We start from the raw sequence: 25,372 nt of genomic DNA, 5'->3' as shown, positions 1-25,372 counted from the left end.
ATTATCCACGTTTTTCTTTTATATATTATATATTTATTCATACATTTTATGGTCTGGTCTCATTCGCATCCAGCTATTTTTAGCTGTACAAAACAGCTTGTTTTGATGCTTGATATTGAAAATTACCATATTATTTTATTATTTTAATGTGTTATCTTTAATTATGAACACACTGGTTTGTAGTGCAAACAGTTTTACCATTTACTGCACGTTGTTGTTCTTCTCTTCATTTCCCTATAGTGGATAATGAACCGGAAATCTCACCCATTACTTCCACGTTGAAGAAAAAGGTGGATATTTTATGATTAAAAGCGTGTAAAAAAAAATTACACGTGAATTACAAATGCACTTCTGATTAGTCGTGTCTGAACCTATCACTGAGTTTGACCCTAAGCAGAGTGTGGGGTGAGTGTGGTCACTTGGCCATCCGCCAGCTTTTCACCACTAAAAAGCAGCATGCTTTTAAATTATGAATAGCCCTGGTTGCATTATTCATCCCTACGCCTTTGTAACAGTGCTCACTTTACCCACCGCATTCTCTTATACCGCATGCATTCATTCAGCGGGCCTCTCTTATTCCATGCAATATCACTGCACATCTCTCCGTCTGTATTATACTACTCTGATTAGTCAGACTATGGTCATGCTGTTCAAATGGGTGTCAAATTCCTCTGTTGTCTAGAATTTTCTGCTAACCCAACACAATGGCACTGGAACCGGTTCAAGAGGACAGAGAGCAGGCTAATATAGATAACCCAACAAAATCCAAAGACAGAAAATAAAATATGCTCAAGGAGGCTCTTAATTTGCAAATTGCATCACACTAGGGATGGGCAATATCAGTTATTTATTCAATTGTAATTCAAATATTCACAGAATTGCATATAGCATGATTTGATTTTAATGTTCATTAGATTGTATAATTTCAAAATTTAAAGCAAAAATTTAATGGTCTGACCTTTGCTTTGAGATATTATGATACATAAAACATATAAACGAAACAGAAACAGCAGACGGGCTGAATGAGACGCAAATTCACTGTCTGCCAGCAGGTGGCGCTTATGGAAAAGTAGCGATTCAGCGTTTCCTTGTAAACAAAGCAGAGCTTTCCTTTTAAATATTACATTAATATGCATTGTATGATGGTAAGATGAAGAAAATACCATCTATACTTTTCTGAAGACAGTCAGTTCTCCTCAGAGATACATTCATAAACCCCTCACCCCCAATATTTATTAGAATTTTATTTCTGTATTTCATGCGTCGTGAATAGTGAGTTTGATCTGCTTGCTACAGTATTTTCTCCTCTTTGGTCTGTCTTCTGCATCTCTGACATTTGTTTACGGCCATTTACAGGTGGTTTATTTCTAAAAGTTTTCCAACCATTAGTCAAAAATGTATGCAGTTTTACAAGACTTACAATAAGTCGTACATTTTATATATAATTTATTTATTTGTTGATTTTTTTTGTGTGTGTGTATATGTTAAAACTTGTATTTTGAAAATACAGAAAATTATGTAAAACTGTGTAAAAGTAACTTACATTGTTTAATGTTTGAGTGAAAGATTTATTATTGAAAGATATTAAATTGACGCTACGATTTTTACACAAAGAATTTAGGTGCCTTTAGGTGTCTTTATTTGTTTTGTTTTTTTTTATTTATAATGCTTACACTGTAACAATTTAGCAAAAAAATCTACTTAGAATAAGTCATAAATTATATATATATACATATATATATATATATATATAGTTTGTGTAAAAGATTTATTATTGAAAAATATTAATTTGACGCTACAATTTTTACACATTTTTAAAAAATGTAGGTGCCTAAACTTTATTTATTTATTTATTATTTATCATACTTACACTGTAAAAATTTAGCAAAAAAAGAAAAACAACTTAAAATAAGTCCTACATTTTATATATACATATATATATATATATATATATATATATATATAATATTTTTTTTAATACAAAAAATTGTGTAGAAGTATTTTCAAGGCTAACAAAGTTTACAGTAAGAAGAAGCTGTTCACATGTGGACATAGCAATTTATTCATTTACTATTTTTTTAATTAGTTCTTTTAAACGTCATTGATTTTACATTGTTTAATTACATTTTAATTATATATTGTTATAATGTAAAAAAAGATTATCATTTGTTTAGAAGTAATTTGAGATGACATTGACATCAACTTAGAAAAGCTTATTTTTTTAATTACAGTTACAATCCTTTTCTTGTGTAAAATAAAATAATAAACTAAAGAATAAGTCACATTTTCTGTATTACTAGTAATAATGTCAAAATGAATGTTCATACATACAATCAACTTACCCACCATTTTCTCTGGTGTTTCTAGCCTAATTAAAAAAAATTTCCAAGCCGATAATATAAAGTTAAAACTGCACACTTTTTATATTTAATTATATATATTGTTTTCACATGAATTTCTATGGAAACCAGAACATGAAAGCCCCAGATGGAAATTAGAATTCATCATGGCACTCATCAGTTACTCAGGAAAATAGGTGGATATGAGATAAAATGAGAACAGAACAAAAAAAAAATTATTTTTTTTTAAATGCTGTGACTTTTTAGCGTTCTGTTGATGAGCTATACTATCTGCTAGAAGTTTTTCCCTTTAAAGCTAATGATGCATATTAATTTTAATGCTAAATAATGCTAAAAGCATTGGTATTAAATCACTGCGGATCGATTTTATGTGGATTTATCCTCCCATGTGGCATCAATATCAGAAGTATCAATATTTGATCCGCCCATCCCTAGTTCCCACATGCTCACGTGTGGCTGTTCCACCAGACGTTTGCCCACCCATTACCTACAGAGCCCCGCCTAGACTTGTTGTGCCCTCGACGTGACATGTTGTTCCTGTCGCCAAGGTGACCCACAGGTCCCGGTGGCCCCCAAGGGGAACGGAGGGGGTGCGCTCGCAGCTCGGGTCGCTATGGCGATGGAAAAGGGTGACTGAGGAATGAAAGCCTCTTACAGGCACAGTGACCAGGGAGGGTAATCCTCTTTCTGTCAGCTCTGCAACTTCACCTGTATCTAATCCTGACCGGGCTTTATCCCCGAGCGCAGGTGAGATCGTTCACTTACACCACCAGGCACGTCAGCCACCCGCAACCTCATGCACAAGCCATGCAAGCGTCACAGTCTGACCCCTGGCTTACTAACTAACACCCACACCAGAAAGACTGCTATTTCTGTTATGCATGCATGCATTTTGTTGCATCCCTTGATGCGTGCTAGGAGTGGGCGATACGACCGAAATCTTATTTCACTTTATGAGAAACTTTATTTCATGTTAATGGTATATTTCAAAATATAGTTACAAAGAAGCAAATTACAATAGGACAAATACAATAGAGCAAACATACAAATTAAATACGCTTTTTTTAGGTGCAGTAGGTTTATTTAAAGCAATAGTTCACCCAAAATGAAAATTCTGTTATTAATTACTCACTCTCATGTCGTTCCAAACACATACGATTTTTGTTCATCTTCATAACACAAGTTAAGATATTTTGATATGATGGAATTTTCATTTTTGGGTGAACTATCCCTTTAACATGCAGTAAGAAGTCATTGAAATTGAGTAATCGAATGTAAAAATAAATATAAGTTGATTCTTATTAAAAATAGAAAAGTTTTTTGTTGTTGTTGTTGTTTGATTAACTTTTTTGACATAGAGGGCAACAGGTTTATTAGGCTGCTCACAATTTAAAGTAACAGTTCACCCAAAAATTAAAACTCACTGACATGGTCACTCTTAGGCCATCCAAGATGTGGATGACTTTGTTTGTTCATCAGAACAGATTTGGAGAAATTTAGCATTGCATCACTTGCTCATCAATGGATCCTCTGCAGTGAATGGGTGCTGTCAGAATGAAAGTCCAAACTGCTGATAAAAACATCACAAAAATCCACACGACTCCTACCCATCAATGAACATCTTGTGAAATGAAAAGCTGTGTGTTTGTAAGAAACCAATTCATCATTAAGATGTTTTTAACTAATTTTTAACTAACGACATTGGCAGTGAAAAAGCTGTCTGAATCAGGTGTGAAATATGCACAGGTCAAGCACTGTTTAAAACTGAAAACAGTTTAAAACATGTAGATGAATTTTGATATGAGAGGACAACAGATGATTGATTTTTTCACTGTGTTATAACAAGTGTTATTTTTGGATTATGTGCTCGCCAAAAGCAAGATGTTTTAAAGTTAAATATCTGATAGGGCTGTCACTAATTATTTTGGTAATCGAGTAATCTGTCAATTATACTGATGATTAATCGAGTTATCAGACAATTATAATTACTTTTTTGTAGTAATAAAAATAGACCCAAGTGAACAATAGCCATTAAAATGACTTGAAATACATATATAATAACAATGAGGCAATAATAATTAGTTCAAATAAAGTATCAAAAGCAAGTAATCATATGGTTTTACTGAACAAAACTGTTAAAATACGTAATGTACTATAAATAGAGCTGAGGTACATTACGCATTACGACAAATGCCTGCAGAGGGCGCCAACAACCTGACGATTGTTTTTACACTTCACTGCCTGATCTAATCCCTGTTTACTATCAGTGTTGGGAAGGTTACTTTGGAAATGTAATAGGTTACAGATTACAAGTTACTTGATTTAAAATGTAATAAGTAGTGTAACTTTTCAATTACTTTATTAAAGTAATGTAACATTACTTTTAATTACTTTTTGATTACTTTACTAAATTTCTAATATTTTCAACTGTTAATCATTTTGAAACATTTAAACCAGGTAGAGTTAACCTTACAGTAGCACTCAACACTGATTACTGTCAGAATTTCAAAATCCTTTATCACTTGAATTAGATTATAATAAGTAAAGGATAATACACATCTTTATTTTGTGATAACAACTGGCTGAATGTACATTATCTCACTTATTACACAGCTGCTAATAGATTATTTAGATGTTTCGGGTCAAAATTATTAGACACAAAACACTGATCTGAATTGAAATATTTGAATGCAAAGCTTTCATCAAGAAATCAGTTGCTAGCAAACGGCAAGTTCAAACTAGACATTTTAGGGACACAGTGCAGTCATACCAGTTTTCTTACACAACATTTCACCACATAAATAATTAAGTAGTAGTACTAGTTTGTTAGTTATCTTATATGGCAGCAGCTGCGTTTGTATGAAACAACAGAGCAAGTCCATGATACCAGGATGACAGAATTAAGAAATTGTCCACATAATATTGAATTAAGCTTTAATATTCTATTAACTAACCAAACGAAAAGCTTCCACCAAGAAAAATTATCAAGCATATAGCACTGACTTAAGTTGCCCCAAAATAGTCTGAGCTGTGTAATAATTTAATTTAAAGCACACCGCAAATTCAGACTTTTTTTTTACTTATATTTTTGGGCTATTTATGCCTTTATTGTGATAGGACAGTAGAGAGACGACAGGAAAGAGCTGGGAGGAGAGAGGGGAGCGGGATCGACAAAGGACCTCGAGACGGGAATCGAACTCGGGTCACCGTGAACGCAGCTGCGCTATATGTCATAACAAGATCATAACATAACATCATAACAAGAAATAGTTTAATAGCTATGATACTGGGTTTGAAATCAAATGTTTGCATAGTTATGACAGAAAACACTAGCATTTAACAATGCCTTGGAAAAAACAATCTCAAAATATAAAGTTTTTTTTGCATAAACCCAAATAGGAAATAAAACAGTTATCGAATAAGCATGTGTCCTGTTCTGTGTCCTAAACTCCTGAAACATTGGTGTCTCATTTTAGAGCAGTCAATGCAATTTAAAAGAAGTCAATTAAATCTGTAACTGTAATTTAATTACATATTTTTTCTCAGTAACTGTAACTAATTACAATTACATTTATTTTGTAATAAAATTACGTAATTCCGTTACATGTAACTAGTTACTCCCCAACACTGTTTACTATTGACCAAACAACATTTAAATCGTATGTTCACTTAATCTTTAATATTTGGCCATTTCTCGATGACAGAAAAGCTACAGCCACTGTAATTTCTTGAATATGTGGACTTGAAAATGTGTAAACTCAGAGTGAGGGTTGAAACTTTTATTTTGAAATCGAGATGAATCATTAGCATTAAAAAATATATTGATGTAGGTATTTTCCTGATAATTAAAACGCATTTAGTAAAGCTGCACCGCATATGTTTATGCAATTGTATCGAGGCGTTTGCACAGGCAAAATGTGATATTAAATCAAATAGTTGAATAATGGACCCTTTTCACAAGCCTGTGATGACGCGTTTCAACGGTGATTCAACCGTAATTTTTTGAAGCTATGAGAATAATAAAGTTCAACCACTGATGTTATACTGACTATTTTAACAATGTCCTTACTGCCTTTCTGGGCCTTGAACGTGTCAGTTGTGTTGCTGTCTATGCAGGGTCAGAAAGCTCTCGGATTTCATTAGAAATACTGTAATTTGTGTTCCTTGATAAACAAAGGTTTTACAGGTTTGGAACAACATGAGGGTGATTAATTAATAACAGAATTTTCATTTTTGGGTGGACTATCCCTTTAAGACCTCACACACGGATCCAATATATTGATACACATATGATTTTCTCCCAAAAGATTGGTTCACTTAAACAGACATAATTAACTGTGTTTACATAAATACTCCACTCTTGGCTATTTTAAAACAAATGCGTATTTTACCATTTAAGCATTTACTAACTCTTTTTAAAATCAAGCTTGTTCTATATTTTATTCATGCATGTTTCTTTACCACATTTCTAATCGTCGCCACAATACATACCGTCATACCGCCCATCCCTAATGCATGTCATGTCTGTGTGCATGTGATGAGTGTAGAGAACGTTAGGTTTATTAGTCTATCCATGCAGTGTGGGCTGAAGGAAGGGGTGGCTTCATGCACCTGTGAGGCTCCAAGCAGTAGTGGGAGGCAGCGGCCCGCTTGGGGAGGGCACTCACTTTTCTCAAACCTGTCTGCCAGGCGGGAGCACATGTTGGAGCCCACGGGCTGGTCCTGCCGGAGGGGGGAGTCCTGGCTAAGAGGGGTCAACACTAACTGTTCTGGAGGAGCCCCAACAAGGGTTGCCATAAGGAAGAAACAACACAAGATATCAAGTCAGTAAGACCACAGAGCAAAACACGCTTAGAAATGTGATTTTAGGGATGAGAAATGATGCCTTACTACTTAAAACAACTCTTTCTTAAAGGGATAGTTCACACAAAAATAAAAATTGTGTCATTCATTACTCACCCTCATGTCGTTCCAAACCCGCAAGACTTTCGTTCATCTTTGTAACACAAATTAAGATATTTTTGATGAAATCCAAGAGCTTTCTGACTCTGCATAGACAGCAATGCAACTTTCAGGGCCTTGAACGTGGTAGTTGTGTTGCTGTCGAGGGTCTTACGGGTTTGGAAAAACATGAGGGTGAGTAATTAATGACGAATTTTCATTTTTGTGTGAACTATCCCTTTAACTATCCCTTAAAGTGTTTTTAATAGTGTCAAGGGGCCCTGACATGTCAAAATGATTCTTGTTGATTATTAAAAGGTCTAAGATGATAAACCACTGTGATACATGTAATGAAAAAGCAATGCTTTAACTGTGTGCCATCTTTTTCCTTAAATGTCTTTCAGTTTGAAATAATTGCGTATAATATTAAAAAATTGGTGCTTAATGTGAGAATAATTCAAACTGGATTTATTATTATCTGAGTAAGCAGACTTGCTAATACAGACATTAGATTGTTAATGTTTATTTTTAAAAAATATATTTTATTTTATTTTAAATATTATATTATTTTTATTTATTTTATGCTGTCAAATGGTTAATTGCATCCAAAATAAATGTTTTTGTTTACGTAATATGTGTGTGTGTACTGTGTATATTTATTATGTATATATAAATACACACACATGCAGTATATATTTTGAAAATATTTACATGTATATATATATATATATATATTTAATATATAAACAGCATATTTTTCTTAAATATATCAATGCATGTGTGTGTATTTATATATACATAATAAATATATTATTATTATTAAATATATATATATTAAAAAATATATTATTAAACATATATATATATATAATACACACATATATTATGTAAATAAAAACTTTTATTTTGGATGCAATTAATCACGATTAATCATTTGACAGCACTACTTTATTTATTATAATTATATAATTATAAGTTATACATTTATTACATTATATATTATAAATAATTACGTTAAATTAAAATGAACTGAATTACATTAAAAATTCTAATTAAATATTGATTTATAAAATTAAAAGTTGAGTTAATATTTTTCTTCTATCATCTTTCCACAATGCTGAATCTATATAATGTTAATGACTATAATTCACAAAAGAATATTTTTTTTATCAAGTAAGGAATAGTTAAATTTTTCAGATGCTTTAATTAAATGGCTAATGTTTAATAGTATTTCAAGCAATTAATAATGTAAGCAGTCGATTGTTGTAAGCTCTGTCTATTAGTTTTATGTATTCCTTTTGCATTCATTACCTTAATGTAGTTCTATTCTTTTAACAAAACGAACTGACGAAGCGTTTGTAAAAGTAGAAGCCTTAAACAGCATTTCTAGGTAACCTACTGGCATTCTGACAAGCGAAAAATATGCCAAAATAAACTATAATATGTGTTTATTTTATATACAGCCTTATATTTGGATGTAAATTAGTCTTATCTGCATTCCATCCATTTAATGTGAAATTTATTTACACAAGGCAATAAAATAGATCAGTTTCCTACCATGAGTGATGAGTTTACAGATGCTGCCCCCATGTGGTCTTTAAAAGTGATGAGGAAACACTAAACAGTGTGGATGATCACTAAAACAGGGCCCTTTTTGAATTACATCATTGGTTCTGCAATTACGTAACCCAAACGTGACATCGGAAGGTTATCTTTTGTCAAACGACTCTTAGAACAACAGCACACCCCAATCACACTGTATGTAGAAGCACCTGATTTGACATGCACGTTATTTTGCTTCTGCTTCAACTTGTACTTGAAGAGAGCAAAACATCTGTCAGTCATCTGTAAAGGTGAGCAGAACTGAGTGGATTAATGTCTTTTCTACTTTCTACTTACACCAAACGTCTTTCTTTCATGAATGGCTTCTGAAAGATAATTCTTCAAGGCATATAATAAATTACACAGCCCAAGTGCAACTCTTCTGAAGGTATCCAACCCAGAGTCACATATGTCATGAAACTACAAATGAGGTTACCAACAATATGGGCCCTGCATGTTCGTTCTAGAACATGCTGGGTCAGAGCAGGCCAGACAAATGCTCTAAACAAATGTTCAGTGTATGCCACAATGCATATGTGTCAGTCTGTCAAAAGACTCCACCCTTGGCGTCATCACCCTACAAAGCCCTGGCGATTAAACACATGCTGGAACAGACCGGCTGCCAAAACACTCAAACCTGCCACCAATGTACAAATCTCAAGAGCTGTGTATTTGCAATGTATTCTTGGCCACTGTTTGCTGCATTAAGTACATTGAAACCCAACAGGCAGTACACTGACACTACATCATTTGGAGAATGATGTATAAGCTTTTACTTAGATTTGTAATAATAATAATTGTTTTAATGGCTCATTTCCATTCAGAGTCTAAGAATCTTTAAAAGATTGCAGTGATGCAGTAAGTGATTTTCTGTTCAGCGGTTTGCAGTCTTTTGATTTTAAACCTCCATTGCATGGATTTGGAAAGCAATGCTTTCTTGCATAAAACAAGCCTCACTGCTACAATCAAAAACAAATTCTTAGAAATATTTTTAGCCCTATACTGCATGCATTTTGAAGCTTACACTCTAAGCTTTCAGTCTTTGTCACTTTTAGCCACTTTCAGTTTTTATTTCACACTTAATTCAATTTGTTAGTTTCTCTGCAGCTACTTGTGATATTTACTTCCAATTTCTAAGTCAAAATTGTTTTAAAAACCCAACATTTTTTCAGTGTATATTGCATGTATTTAAAAAGAATGCTTTAAAATGACCTTTAAAAATATATTTTTTACAAATATCTTAATCTTTATAACATTTTTAATTTGTGCAATTTCCTATATGTTCAAGAGTTTAAACCATTTTTTAATCAGCTATATAAAGTCAAAGTGATTAAATGATTTTTGTGGGTTGATTTTATTTTTTGACAGATTTTATTATATATATATATATATATATATATATATATACAAAAACTCACAAAATCTAAAAAAAAAAATACATTACAAATTAAAAATAAAATAAATAATATATATTTGTTTATATATTTAAGTTATATAAAGTTAAAGTTAATAAATGATTTTAGTGGGTTGATTTTTGTTAGATATACAAAGATATAAATATGAGATTAAATATCATATAAAAGATTCATTTTCATTTATTCATTATTTTATAAACTGAGTGACTAATATATATATATATATATACAAAAACTCACAAAATCTAAAAAAAATACATTACAAATTAAAAATAAAATAAATAATATATATATATTTGTTTATACATTTAAGTTATATAAAGTTAAAGTTAATAAATGATTTTAGTGGGTTGATTTTTGTTAGATGTACAATAAAAGATTCATTTTCATTCATTCACTATTTTATAAACTGAGTGACTAATATATATATATATATATATTTTTTTTTTTTTTTTTTTTTTTTTTTTTTTTTACAAATATCTTCATCTTATAACATTTTTCATTTCTGGAATTTCCTATCTGAGGAGTTTAAACCATTTTTATTCACTTATATTAGTGGGTTATAATATTTATTTTAGTGGATTGATTTTAATTTATTTTTCTGTAGATTTTTTTACATATATATGTATATATATATATATATATATATATATATATATATATATATGTATATATTTACATATATATATATATATATATATATATATATAATTGTTGTTAATATTTTAAATATTTGTAATGGAATTTAGTGAGTAAAATTGCCGGACACTTACAATATTAGAAAATAGCAAAGATTCATTGATTGATTTTTGTAATAAAATTGAGTACGAATAATTTCCATACACTTACAATATTAGAAAACAGCAAAGATGAACCTTCAATAAATGGAACTAATAAGCCTGTACATGAAAGCATATAATTAAAATGACATTTTTTTTATATTTTACTTAAATTTGAAGTAATTAATAAAAAGCTAGACACTTTAACCCGGTGTTCTGACAATTTGTGCTACCCTGTCAGATTTTGCTACCTCCCATTAAAACAGATGGTAGCATAATTCGACAGCGAAAAATGCTACCTATCAGATTTTGCTTCCAGCATGATATTAATATTGTGTGAGGCTTTATTAACGTGTACACCTACCCCAACCCTAAACATAACATTACAGTATGAAAAACACAGTGTTGGTAGCACAATCTGACAGGTAGCATTATTTGTTAAAACACCGGTGCATATGACCTCAACAGGTGAGGCAGACCTGTCTATGAGCTTATAAAGTTAGAGCGCTTTAAACAGTCACGTGATGTGCTAAATAACCACTGTCTAGGAGTTCCTCTCCTCAGAGGTCTATGCAGATCTGGATAAGATGAATTGTAGCCGCATCACAGTTTATCTCAGAATAACAGTCGCAGCTAATCTTTCACCTAAAAACCGAACATCACCCTGGTAACCCATCTGTTTACACAGCGAAAATGACAGGTCACCTACAAGAGCGCGTCACCAGACGGGACAGGTGCAACATTACTGATGCTTTCCTAATTTGTGTGTATAGTTAGTAATGAATATAATATTATACAATCATTGACACATAGAGGAACATGCGAATATGCAATGGTACAACATAAAAAACACACGCGTAAACATTACCAGTATCCGTCGCCCCTGTCAGCAGATTATGTCATGCTTACCTCCCTCGCTGTGGATCTTCTTCGAGCGTCTGTTGAAATACATTGTGCACGCATGTGTGGAGCTTCCAGCAGCGGGAACGAGATGATGGCATACTCGAGCTTCAGCGGGGGTATGCGGGCCACAGGCGCAGGGATGCGGTGTTTGATGGAGGCAGCATAGTTAGTTCCTGATGATGGGTCACCCTCAGCAGCGCGCACTGGGTCGGGAACGCGCTTCTGCCATCCTGCTGATCCGTCGCATTATTGTTTGTGCGAAAGCTCAGGCGAATCCGTGCGCGCTCCGTCATCAGACCCCGCCTGTCCCAAATGGACACTTTAAAAGCTGAACAATACGCCCTTGTGTGGTCTGGACCTCAGAAGGCTAATTTAATTTCAAATATATGTAAAGTGTCATTTATGTAAATATTCAGTTTTAGAGTATTGGTTTATGACATTATGGCTTTACCCTGATTTAAAGTTTAACAATGTTGTGTTAAAGTTAGCCTTGTATGAATGGATGGAATGCATCAATAAATATCTATATTCTATATGCAATAGCCTATAATATACAAACTGTGTTTTCAGACCTTACATAATGAACCGTTATGTTTTTTTTTTACTATAGAATGAGCAATCTACATACATGGAATTGGAAATCATTATGGAGCGTTTGCACTTACGTCACGATTTGGTCAGTTACCCGGATGCGCGGCCAAATTGGCGATACTCGGATGTAAACAACAGCATGGATTGCATGTTAATGTACTACTGAATATGTTGTTTTGCTAATTTATGGTGTCTAAACCATGGTAAAAATGTGTGGAAGCTGCTAAATCATATAGAGAAGAACTTAGTGAGCAGGAAAGGGCACAATATTTAAAACTTTTTTTTGTATTTTTTCCTTTTTATAATGCAGATTATTTAGCAGGGTGTCACTTCTAGTTGGACGCGTGTGGATTTTAATGTCGTTACATGTAGCATAATCAATTATTAAATCTGTAGTACTAACAGTTTGCAATTAAATCCATATCCTACCTTTTCTTGTAACCTGATAAAATCAATCCATGGGGATGAATGTCATCGGAGATGTTTAATCCACAAGAGGATTAAAGGTAGAGAGAGGTACGCAGAAGAATCACTAAATTAATTATAATTAATGCTAAAACACAATACATTTTAACTTAATCTTTGAGTTATTTTTTTAACATTTAAGTACATTACAGTTTTAACTTTTAGGTACAACACATTTTAATTTAATCATTTATTTACCCGTTGGTAAGCAAAGTGCAGTGTTAATGTTAATGTTTAAACTGCATATTTACAATGTTAAATGTTAAAAACAATAACCATCCTTATTAGGAATAAAACAGCCTCATTTTTTAACTGTGCAGAGCTGTAGATGAATAGTTATGCCTACTATGCTACTGTATTTTAATGCCGGTCATTATGGTGGTACTTGAAGAGTCAAATATTTTCTGATTTGGTACTTGGTATAAAAAGTTTGAGAACCAATGCAATAGCCTGTGAGCTCACTAGATTTCATACAGGTGTTACTATAACGATTTTGTAAATGTGGCCAGCAACCAAATATTGAGAATGTGGAAGTTACTGCCTTTTGCCTTGGTGTGACTTCTCACTTTTTGCAAAGGCAGAGTACAGTAACTTCAAAATAGGGGTAAAAATCAATTTAAAATTTTCATTACCAAAACATCTAATTATCACATTTTCAGTGTCCTAATTAATTTGGATGGACAAATAAAAAAACTTTAAAGTCATTTTTCTCAGGTTCACACTCTAGGAGGGGAGAATGCATATTATGCACTTATTACATTAAATAGCTATTTCTGCCTGTGATGTAGCTGTTAAAGTTTTGACTTAAAATCAGTTAATTCACAGTACCGTCAAAAGTTTGCGGTCACCAAGGGTGCATTTATGTAATGAAAAATACTTTTTAAAAATTACGAATTTTACTCTTAAAGATAACTGTTTTCTATTTTAAGAAATTGTACTCTTTTTATCCTGTGATGACAAAGCTGTATTTTCAGCAGACTCCAGTCTGCAGGGTTACATGTATGATTTGATGCTCAAGAAATATTTCTTATTATTATCAGTGCTGAAAACACTTACACTGACTAATATTTTTGTGAAAACCAGGATACATTTCAGGATTTTTTTATGTATACAAAGTTCAAATGAACAGCATTTATTTTAAATAGAAATCTTTTATAACCACATAAATATGACCCTGGACCATAAAACCAGTCATAAGGGTCAAATTTTTGAAATTGAGATTTATAAATAATCTGAAAGCTGAATAAATACGCTTTTTCATTGATGTATGGTTTGTTATGATAGCACAATAATATGATATTGAAAATCTGGAATCTGATGGTGCAAAAAAAAAAAAATCAAAATACTGAGAAAATCACCTTTAAAGTTGTCCAAATGAAGTTCTTAGCAATGTATATTACTAATCAAAAATTAAGTTTTGATATATTTACAGTAGGAAATTGACAAAATATCTTCATGAAACACTTAATATCCTAATGATTTTTGGCATAAAAGAAAAATTGATAATTTTGACTCATACAGTGAATTTTTGGCTATTGCTACAAATATATCCATGCTACTTAAGAAGTTTTGTGGTCCAGGGTCACAAATGTCTTCACTCTTCACTTCACTTGATCAATTTAAAAAGCAATTTTTCAGTGATTCCTGGTAATAACAAAGCATGTCTATCATTCCACTGTTAGGGAGCAGAGAAGAAAAAAATCAATGTGTTTTATTTTATTACATAGTAACAGAATACATATTCTTCTGTTTTAGCATCACATTATAACATAATACATAGTCATAGCTCGATGATGTCAATCTTTCATCATTAAATATCTAAACTTCATGGCCAAAGATCCCCCACTCGCAGATACACAACAGCTCAGAAACCATTCTGATCCATTCAGCAATATACACACACACATACTTACAATTCACACTTCCTACAGAACGTACACACATCCTCACAACATACAGACAAAATAAAGGGATATTTTAGTATACAAGAAAACAATAACATCGAGGACAGGTGTTTAATAACAGACTCTGTCTTTGTTTTAATCGAGATCCTGAAACATAAGCAGACATCTATTGTACATTGAGGAAAAGTGTACCTTGGAAAGACGCAAGGTACCACTACATTCATGATCTTTCATTCAGAAGTCCTACTTCACGCTCTGCCTCACGTGGGGAACGAGCAACACTGCATGACGGGTACAAAATGGCGATTCGGATTTCAGACAAGGCCATATGTGAAACCACTAAAATACTGAGGGAATATGTAAGCAGGGCAGGATGTTTGTGTGCGGAACGGAGCGTGTGATGAGAGAAACCCTAAATATTAGCTAAACGTGAAGGGGAAACGTAGGAAAACAACAATATTTAACCTTTCATTGCCTTCTTGTATCATTGCACCACCCTGGAAGAAGTCTGGCCTATGACAGGCTTGAATGTACTGCCTTACAGTGCAGCGGCTGGGCTGACAAGTGCTTTCAAGTGATAATCAATTTCAGCTTTTTATTAAAACATTGTGAACTATGTGCAGGGGTTTATACGCAGGTACAAATCAAGCATGCACTTACTAGCTCATACAACATCATAGAATCCGATCGGCACTCCAAAACGGTTGTAAAAATGCAAATGGCTTGTTCTCATCAGAAATGTAATGACACTCAAAGTGGAAAAGCATATTTAGTCCACAGGGGAAATTATGACCACGCTTAAAAAAATTGAGTTCTGTAGTGTTTGCCGAGTTGCTCATTGCCGTTTCCCGTAGTATAAAGATGCAGATGCATGAAATTTCAGCGACAAATTCATCTACCACCAGATGCATCATTCATATCCCATGACTATTCTTATCGACCCCGTAGAAATCACACTTAAAACCTGCTTTGATTGAAAACGCATTTAAAAGAACACTGCCCAACATTAAGGAGCATTTACATGGAGGACTCATAGAGCTTCAAAACTGGTGGATTTCTCTGCAAGCGCTTAAAAGTAAAGGTTCCTTTCGAAAATGCAATAGAACCAGCGTACGGTTCTTTCTAGAATAAGTCTTACCGTTAAAACTGAAAACACAGACATTCATTTATTTACATGTCCTTAAAGAGTTTTAAGAGGTCTATTCATTTTTTGAAGCCACCAAACTTAAAATTCGTGAGATAGAATCAAGGTGCAATCTCATTAGCGAAATTTCAGTGAAATTTCACAGGCAAAAGAGATCCGATATCTATTGTCGATAGTGTAGCGATGTAGCTTTCTGTTGGAAATTGTTCACCCGATTACATGGATATAGGGTTGGGTATCGAGAACCGGTTCTAAATTTCCAAAAACTGGGTATTTGATAAGACACGTGCACTTCGATTCCGCTTAACGATTCCTGCGTTCACATTTTAATGTGATTTTTAAACGATTTAAGAGCAGGGAGGAAAGGAATATGCACACTGTTGCCTGTGTCCGTTGTCGAACCGCCCTGTTCCGCCTATTTCCGTGCTATTTCTTAGTTAAGAACATAAGTTGGAGCTCTTAATTTGAACTTAAGTCAGAAAAAAAGTAAGTGAATTGACTTGTACCTGAATTTAACCTTCTTTTTAGATGTGATATATTGTCTGTCTAAATTACATTCACACTGGTGTTTTAAAAGCCAAACAAATTAGAATATAATAATAAAAATAGTAATAATTGTATATTATTGTAATTCCTATGACAGTAATAGCCATATATTGTAAAACAACTGCACTGTAAAGTAAATGAAAAATAATATTTCATAGGTATACACTGCAGGAGGGAAATTACAATGCTTTTTTCCTTATTTCTACACCTGAAAGACATTTTGAATTTATAATGTAGTAACATTAACCATTTAAACCACTAGCTGTCAGCAATTCATACTGCACTTTTAAGCTTTTATTTTGACGGAAAGCACACTACAAATCTAGTGAAACGCTATAATCATCTGCCGCGAAAATAAAGCACAACTGAGCCATTCTGAGGCATGGAAAACATTGAATCGTGAGCTGATCGCCTGAACGAAGTGCAGGCTTTGCTCTGAAACACGCAGCGAAAACATGAGAGACTTGATGAAGGGATTAAGCCACATTGTGCTTTCGGTTTTAGTTTGTTTGACAGATACTGTCCCAAAGCATAATGGCCCAAAACACAACTTTAAATAACTTTTATGTCAAAAAATTGTAAAAATCTACACTTTTTGTCCGGAAGACGAGGGTTGCCAGGTTTTCACAACAAAACCCCCCCAATTGCTACTCAAAACTAGCCCAATCGCGTTTAGAGGGGGTCCCCCATATAATTGCGTTCTGCAGGGTAAAATACTTTTTTTAGCATCCTGCATTTTTGGGGTCGCTTAAACCCTCAGACATGAAAAACATCCCACGGCAACAGTGTTACAGTAGCTCAAAAACAGCGGACCTGGCAACACTTTTTAAGCTGTGTACATTTTGGGACTGTTTTAGAAAAAAAAGAGAAGTCTATGGAATGCAAAAACTTTGAAACTCAGTATCTCAAAAGTGCTCAGAATGCAGATAGAACCTTATAATTCTAAGGTGGCACTATATCGTTTCATATCATCATGTGACCACAATAATATATAGACTTTTGTTATCGATAGCACAATATCGATAATATCGTTACATCCTTAATATATACTATTACTTGATTTGTTTGTTCCTGTTTATTACTGACTGTTTACTTGTCTTTAACAATTTAATGTTTGAAATTTATTAGGCTAGTTGTTTTTGCTGTGGTCGTTTTTGTTAAAAGCATAGGCAAAAGTTCCTAAGTGTAAAAGGTATAAAAGAAGCGTAAAAGTACCTAGATGTTCTGTAATGAGCTGCTTGCTCATGTTATTCAGCTGCAACAGAACACTTTGTAAAAAGACAGAATAAGTATGTTTGACATTTAAATGTTTTAGATTTTTGGAATCAAAACTAGGAATCAATAAGCAGAATTGGAATCGGAATCGATAAAATTCAAACAACACCCAACCCTACATAGATGCCCATTGAAATGAGGATTTTGCCCACGAAAATTCGCCAAATAGCAGTAAATGTAACCGCACCTTTAGCTGAAGCTAACATTCCTAACTCTGCCCGAGTTAGTCACGCCATCTGTTAATATGTCCGCAAAGCATAATGGTGAATGGAAGAAGAGGAAGAAATGAAAACGAAAGGAGTCTAAAAAAATAAAGCTTTGTTAAATCTCTGCATTATAGTCTTTTTCTGCTTTTGGTTCTACCTTTAGCTTGAATACAATGGATCTCAGAGAATGAAAACATTGAAGCACTATGTACATGTGCCACCGAGGGTGGAACAAAAGTCAGTCGTTGAGTCCGTTGATTGATAGCTACAGGCTTACATCATTCCTGATGGCTGGAGAGAATAGGCTGCCTGCAGATGGGGCAGGTGTTGTTTTCAGATAGCCAGCGGTCGATGCAGTGGATGTGGAACTCGTGGGCACAGGGCAAGCGGCGCAGCTTGTTGCCCTGAGCGTACTCGTTGATGCAGACGCTGCAAGCGCGGCCCAGCTCGCCCTCCAGGTTGACCTGACCGTAAGTGCGTGTGACCAGATTGTCGATCTGTTCTTTGGTGAGGCCCCTCGGGTGCTCCTCGTCTTCATCTTCGTTGAGAAGGAAAAAGTGCGCCAGCCTTAAGATGGGCAACGTCCCATTTTCCACCAAGCTATTAGTGTCCCTGCTGCTAGGTCGTCCCTCCGTCCCAGTCCTGCTCACCCGCACTTGTCCTTCTTCCTCACCCGGCACTAAACCTTCTCTTGCCGATTCCACTCCGCCATGGGCCACTCCGCCCTCGCCACTACCAACGCGGTACGCCTGGGGTCCACCGGCAGAGGCGGAGTCCTGGTTGGGCGTCGTGGTTTCTGAATCCGCTTCCGTTTCCATAAGAGAGCTGAGCTCACCAAACCCAGTCATGATCTGGCGCAGAATAGATCTAAGCGCCATAGAGCTAGGCTCGCCAAGGCCTGTCTCGGAAATGCGTCGTAGCGGGATGCGTATAGTGCTGACGTAAGTGCGGATTCCCGCACGCTCTGAGCGTGAGATGGTGCGGCGAAATCCGCCACTGTCGCTCTCGAAGGTGACTGTGTTTTCAGCAGCCCGAGCGCGAGAGCGAGTGCGACTTGCAATGCTGTCCCTATCCCGGTTCTCGCCCGGCCTGATGCGCCGCACCTGGAGGTCTAGCATGATCGTAGGGTGGCGCCGCACACCTCCAGCACCTGACACTGGCGTCTCCCCCTCTTCCTCACCAGCCTCTGGAGGATCCGTAGGAGCTGCTGGCTCTACAGCAGCCTCACCCATCTCCATTGCAACTGCTGTACTTCCGGTGGACTCCACTGGGGCGGCGCTGCCGCTATGGGTGGGGCTTACACTGGAGGTGGGGTTTCGGTCCAGGGGGGAGCGGCTACGTCTCGAAGAGCGAGACAAAACCCCGCCTGCTCCTGCTGCCCGCCGCACGCGACCACGTGAACGAGTCCTGCTGTTTCGTGGCTCGCGGGTGGCTAGCGCCACCTGGGGGCCGGACTGAGGCAGAGCGGTGGGGCAGTCCAGACCTTCATTTCCATTCTGCCCCTCCCCTGCGTTTACTGAGGAGGTTGTGACCTGTATTTGACTCCTTACGGCACCACCATCCTGCTCTTGTGATTGAAAAGCGAGTGGTGCCTGTGGAGGAGGAGAGCTTGGCAAAGAAGGCAAGTTCCTCCGCAGAGGTGTGGGAGGAGCCTGTGAGGTCAGAGGCGGCGTTACAGGCGGAGCCGTGCTACTGCGAGTGCGGCGCACCGCGGCCCTCCTTCCCAGGGTGGGCCTGGCCGTAGAATACGGCGTGGGGTGTGGAAGGGAGTAAGGTGCAGACCTTGAAGGGTTGTAAGGGGTCGTGGGTGAAGAGGCAGATGATGACACTGGGGGAGGAGGAGGAGGAGGCATTGGAAGTTCAGTCGGGTCAGGGGTGTCGCTGTGTTCTCCAGGCTCAGGTTGCTCGTGGTTGATGTTGATCTCAAGACTGAAGCGGAACTCGCCGCTGTTGGGGTTGGTGCGGCTGACGGCACGCCATGTTTGGTTGCCGCTCTGGCCGCTACGCGTAGCATTTCCTGTGCGCCGGAAAGTGTTTAACCATTCCAACAGGGAGTCTCCATTAGACGTCTCTGCACCTGGCTCAACTGCACCTGGAAAAGAAAAATTGTTCATCAATATTGTATATGACCAATTTCTTATAAATATAGATGAATAAAAGGGTAAGTAATGAAACTATTTTCTTTTGTTCGGTTTGTTTCTACCTGTACAACCTAATTTGATTCCTTGACTACTTTTATTCAACAAGGATGCATTGAATTGTTTCCTTTTGAAAACCTTTTTAAAAATCATACCAGATTATGATAGTTTACTTCCGTAAGAATCACAAACATAGACTGACAACAACAAAGCTTTTTTTTTAAAAAAAGATTTATTATTGCCACTTTTGCTTTTATTATGACAGGACAGATCAGGAAGCGAAGTAGGAGAGAGACAGTGGGCGGAATTGGGAAAAGTCCTCAAGTTGGGATTCAAATTCAGGATGCCCTTAGCACTTAGCACAACTGTATTGTATGTTGGCAAGTTGCCCACAAGTTTTAGAGCTCATGACATGAGAAATCAAATTTGCCTTGATCTTTTGGCATATAAGAGGTCTTTGCACCATTAAAACACCCTGCAGGTTTCATAGCTTAAAATGTCCTCCTCATTATAAATAAAGCATTTATTTAATCAAGCTCCAAAGAGAGCTCATTTGGATCTGAGGTGCAAAGTGACGTCACCCAGGCAGAAGCATTTGCATAAACACTGCCTCCAGAGCAAGGCATCAATGAATAGTCTTCTTCTCATTATAGGCCCCAACCACTGGCGTTCACTTAACGGCTGACACGCTGAATGCGAGTGTTGCGTCACATCAAAAGTAAACAGAAATTACAATCACTGCCGTGTACAGAGATGCGCGTTGAATGTTTGATTTGACGCATTTGGTTTAAACAGCTTGTTTGCATCTTTGTACAGATATCAGAAGGATCCCAGTGTAAGGAACAAGTGGATAGTTTATTTTTAATTAATTGGAGTATTTTGTTTTGTAAATGCAGCACAGTGTCATGGAGAGTCTACAAAGAAACATTTGTTGAAAGATGAAGTGGTACTAGATCAAATTGCAGCTGCATCACAAACTGTAATTACATTATTTCATAATGCTTTAATGCTGGAAATGACTGTTTTGTTTTGTAAAGAATGCATTCTGAATTGTTTCGTAACTGCATTGTGGCTCTGCCTGCAAGGTGTTTATTGCATACAAAACCAGCTGATCGTTCAAAGTAAAATTATTAGCATAGCTGAGCAACTGAATTCAAAACTGTCCTTTTATGTCCTTACCACTACTGCCCTCTGCCTCACTGCTTTGTGGGCGGGTTTCGGGGCGTGGCTGAGATGATACTCGTTCCTTTGCACCATCCAGACGCTGTCTCAGCTCCTCTGCTGTGACTTCACCTGTAATCAAACAAAGACACACCTTATTTAACATCCATCTATTGTTCATTCGAGTAAAAAGCTAGGTTTGGAATTGTGTACTTCCTCATGCATTACATTTTGTAATATACTGTAAGTGTTTCACTGTGTAAGCGTAAATGCATATAGACGGCTCTCACCAGGTGTTCCCAATAGATTGCTGTCTCTCATTAGTCTGTATTCCTCCTCACTCAGTTCATTGATGAAGTGGTAGTATGCCTCCTCCCGCCGAAGCCGCTCCGCTTGACGATGACGCTCGTCTCGGCCGCCGGGAGGGTCCATCACCACAGAAACCGCTGCTCAGATATTACAAGAAGAAAAAACTAAAATTGTTTAATAGATACTCAAGCTGATGGTTATGGCTTTGTCTATGTTCTATTTCACTCTGTGCAACTTTTATCATCAACATTAATATTTAAGTTTATAGGGGAACATGTAACATGTTTTCCATTGTAATCAACTTTGATATTATGGTTCTGTGATGTTAAATGAATTTTTAAGAATACAATGCCATGTAGGTCATTAAAAATGCATGCACAATAATTCTAAAAGAATAAGCAAAAAAAGGATTTTGATGAACAATTACATATCATAAGACATGATTATTTCCCTAAAGTATCTTAGCTGTCAACTATTCATCTTTTATAAAAACATTAAGACAGCAATATTAAATATATATTTTAAAAAAATCACTCTAGAAATCATGTTAATATAGAGACAGCAAAAAAATGTACTCAAAATATCATAAATATATATAAAAGGATACTCTGAAGCATAAACTTCTCTCTGTCTAAAACATAGCCACCATTAGGAGACAGCACGACAAAATGAACGCCTCAGAAAGACAATCCGTAAATCCTAATATGCAAGCAAAACCGCTTTGACATAAGTCAAAACACACCGAGAGCCACGTGACGTTGACAATAGCGTCAAATTAATTCCTATGAATTACACCTCAGTCATTTCAAACAGCATTGCTGCTCTGTTATAATACAGTAGGCCACAGACAGCACCGCAGAACAAGTCAGGCACCAAAACTGGGCTGTCAGCCTCACAACCAATCAGCGTTCGAGAAGCGATGACTGACAGCCAGACTATCCACTCAGCGTCGGTCAAAGGAGGGCCATGACAAAGAAAAAGTCGGGCTCCATGTCAGCTAGCAACCTATCCCAGAGACAATAAAAAGCCTAGGCTAGCAGTCTACACAGGGTGAAAATCACAACTGAAATTTGTCATTAAACTGTCACCGTCGTCTCTCATCGGGCAAACGCAAACCATGCGGCGGAGCGAGCTGTCATTTTAAATGCGCAACACCTTTGATGGTGTCGACAGATTGCTGACAAGCTAACTGTGGGCCAATCAAAGGTTTAGATTATTATTTTGACAAGATGAGGAAAAAATGTCACTGACACAAGAATGTAACAGAAGATATGAGATGTAAGAACACTGTCCAGATTGAGAACAAAATAAAGAAAATAAGCTAGTAACAGACATGTAAGTACCTGAAACAGCAGCTGTAATATGGACGAGTTCTCTTTCCTCTCCGCTCTGATTACAATGTAGCCAAGATGGGACCAACGGAGCTACGCAAACAACTGTCCGGACAACTACCATGTGCGCAAAACCAGTTCCCACAGTAATACATGAATAACAACACTATAATGCACTTGTTAATAACGTTTGTTTAGCAAATGCGTTGCTAAACAACATCTTGCTATATACATACATAAAATAATCTCTAAATTATAAGCAATGCAATATATTTCGATGAACCCCCTGTTAAGTTTACTTTAATTATTCTATAACGTTCTAAAGTAATGACAATGTTATAATATGCTTTTATACATTTCAGTGTTATTTGAAATGATTATATATGTATGTGTGTGTGTGTTTAACAATGATATGTCTGTTATTTGAAGAGGGTTAATAAAGGTAAAAAAAAAATATATATATATATATATATATATATATATATATACACTACCGTTCAAAAGTTTGGGGTCAGTAAGACTTGTAATAGTCTTTAAAGCAGTCTCTTATGCTCATCAAGGCTGCATTTATTTGATTAAAAATATAGAAAAAAACAGTAATATTGCAAAATGTTTTTACAATATAAAATAATGTTTTTTATTTTAACATACTTTAAAATAGAATTTATTCCTGTGATGAAAAGCTGAATTTTTATCAGCTGTTACTCCAGTCTTAAGTGTCACATGATCCTTCAGAAATCATTCTAATATGCGGATTTATTATTAGAATGATCAATGTTGGATAATATCAACAGTTGTGCTGCCAAATATTTTTGGAACCTGTGATTTTTTTTTCAGGATTCTTTCATGAATAACAAGTTTAAAAAGTACAGTGTTTATTCAAAATATAAATATTTTATAACAATGTAAATTATTTATTATTAACTTTTAATAAACTTTTAATTATTAACTTAATACATCCTTGGTGAATAAAAGTATTAATTTCTTAAAAAAAAAAAAGAAGAAAGAAATAAAAATGTACTGACCCCAAACTTTTGAACGGTAGTGTGTATATATATATATATATATATATATATATATATAAAATATATATAAAATATATATATATCTTAAATAACATTTTTGTGAGCAACAAAATTATTCATTTTGAAAAAGGTTGGGAATATATTTATTTATCTGCCGTTCAAAAGTTTGGCATCAGTAAACTTTTTAATGTTTTAAAGTCTTTCTTGATTAAAAATACAGAAAAAAACAGTAATACTGTGAAATAATATTGCAACTTAAAGCAGCAGTTTTCTATTTTAATATACTTAAAAATAAAACGTATTCTTGTGATGCGAAGCTGCATGAAGCTTTTCAGCATCATTACTTTAGTTTTCAATGTCACATGATCCTTCAGAAATCATACTAATATGATTTATCAATGTTGGAACCAGTACACTGTAAAAAATAAAAAACAGAATTTGTTGAGTCATCTTAAAATAATTTGTTACCCCGCTGCCTTAAAATTTTAATATCTTGTTAATATATTTTAATATCTAAGTTGTCACTTAGTATAATTTAACATTTTAAGTTGAATAAACTTTTTTTGAGTTGACTGAACTTAAAATTTTAAGGCAGCTAGGTTACAAATTATTTTAAGCTGACTCAACAAATTGTTTTTTACAGTGTAGTGCTGCTTAATATTTTTTTGGAAACCTGTGATACTTTTCTTAGGATTCTTTGATGAATAAAAAGTTAAAAAGAACAGCTTTTATTTATTACAGAAATATTTTGCAACAATATACACTACCATTTAAAGTTTGGGTTCTTTGAAAGAAATTAACACTTTTATTCAGCAAGGACATGTTAAATTGATAAAAAAAAAAAAAAGTGATAGTAATGACGTATATTATTAGAATTTGTTTTATATATTTTTAAATAAATGCTGTTCTTTTAAACTTTTTATTCATCAAAGTATCCTGAAAAATTATCTAAGGTTTTTTAAAATAAATAAATAAATAAATAAGCTTCCAACATTGATAAAAAATTAGTATATTAGAGTGATTTCTGAAGGATCATGTGACACTGAATACTTGAGTAATGGCTGATGAAAATTCAGTTTTGCATCACATAAATTATATTTTAAAGTATAACAGAAAACTGTTAGTTTAAATTGCAATAATATTACTTTTCTGCTTTTTTGATCAAATAAATGGAACTCTGATGAGCATAAGAGACTTTTTTAAAATCTTACTAATCTCAAACAACATCAAATATAATATACTACTCTATAATAAATATAATAGTGTCGTGGTTTGTA

At 35.0% G+C, this 25,372-nt stretch overlaps 2 protein-coding genes across 5 annotated transcripts in view; both read right to left on the bottom strand.

Annotated features, from left to right (window-relative positions):
* Window positions 1–12,241, bottom strand: part of atp8a2 (ATPase phospholipid transporting 8A2) — an 84,575-nt gene extending 72,334 nt beyond the window's left edge. For 2 of the 4 annotated variants that reach the window (XM_051098536.1, XM_051098537.1), the window contains exons 1-2: window positions 12,007–12,241; window positions 7,028–7,129 (exon numbers count right to left, since the gene is read on the bottom strand). In XM_051098536.1, coding sequence (XP_050954493.1) covers window positions 7,028–7,129; window positions 12,007–12,049 — 145 coding nt within the window. In that variant the 5' untranslated portion in view covers window positions 12,050–12,241. The remainder of the gene's footprint in view (window positions 1–7,027; window positions 7,130–12,006) is intronic. The other 2 variants (XM_051098538.1, XM_051098542.1) reach the window with 2 other exon arrangements.
* A 2,511-nt stretch (window positions 12,242–14,752) lies between these two features.
* Window positions 14,753–23,183, bottom strand: rnf6 (ring finger protein (C3H2C3 type) 6). Its single transcript, XM_051098547.1, has 4 exons — window positions 23,083–23,183; window positions 21,721–21,876; window positions 21,449–21,562; window positions 14,753–20,223 (listed from the first exon to the last, which is right to left on the bottom strand). The coding sequence occupies exons 2-4, from the start codon at window positions 21,860–21,862 to the stop codon at window positions 18,410–18,412; spliced, it is 2,070 nt and encodes a 689-aa protein (XP_050954504.1). The 5' UTR covers window positions 21,863–21,876; window positions 23,083–23,183; the 3' UTR covers window positions 14,753–18,409.
* Between the last annotated feature and the right edge of the window lie 2,189 nt (window positions 23,184–25,372).

Source organism: Labeo rohita, chromosome 24 (assembly GCF_022985175.1).
Source record: "Labeo rohita strain BAU-BD-2019 chromosome 24, IGBB_LRoh.1.0, whole genome shotgun sequence".
NCBI classification, from domain to species: Eukaryota; Metazoa; Chordata; class Actinopteri; order Cypriniformes; family Cyprinidae; genus Labeo; species Labeo rohita.
Note: the sequence above shows the minus strand (reverse complement) of the source record. Positions and strands in the feature narration are given on the sequence as shown.

Excerpts from the sequence above, each read along its gene's own strand:
- rnf6 (XM_051098547.1), bottom strand. The coding sequence starts at position 21,862 with ATGGACCCTCCCGGCGGCCGAGACGAGCGTCATCGTCAAGCGGAGCGG. Across the intron at positions 21,563-21,720 it reads CAATCTATTGGGAACACCTG|GTGAAGTCACAGCAGAGGAG; the intron begins GTGAGAGCCGTC and ends GTTTGATTACAG. Across the intron at positions 20,224-21,448 it reads TGAGGCAGAGGGCAGTAGTG|GTGCAGTTGAGCCAGGTGCA; the intron begins GTAAGGACATAA and ends TTTCTTTTCCAG.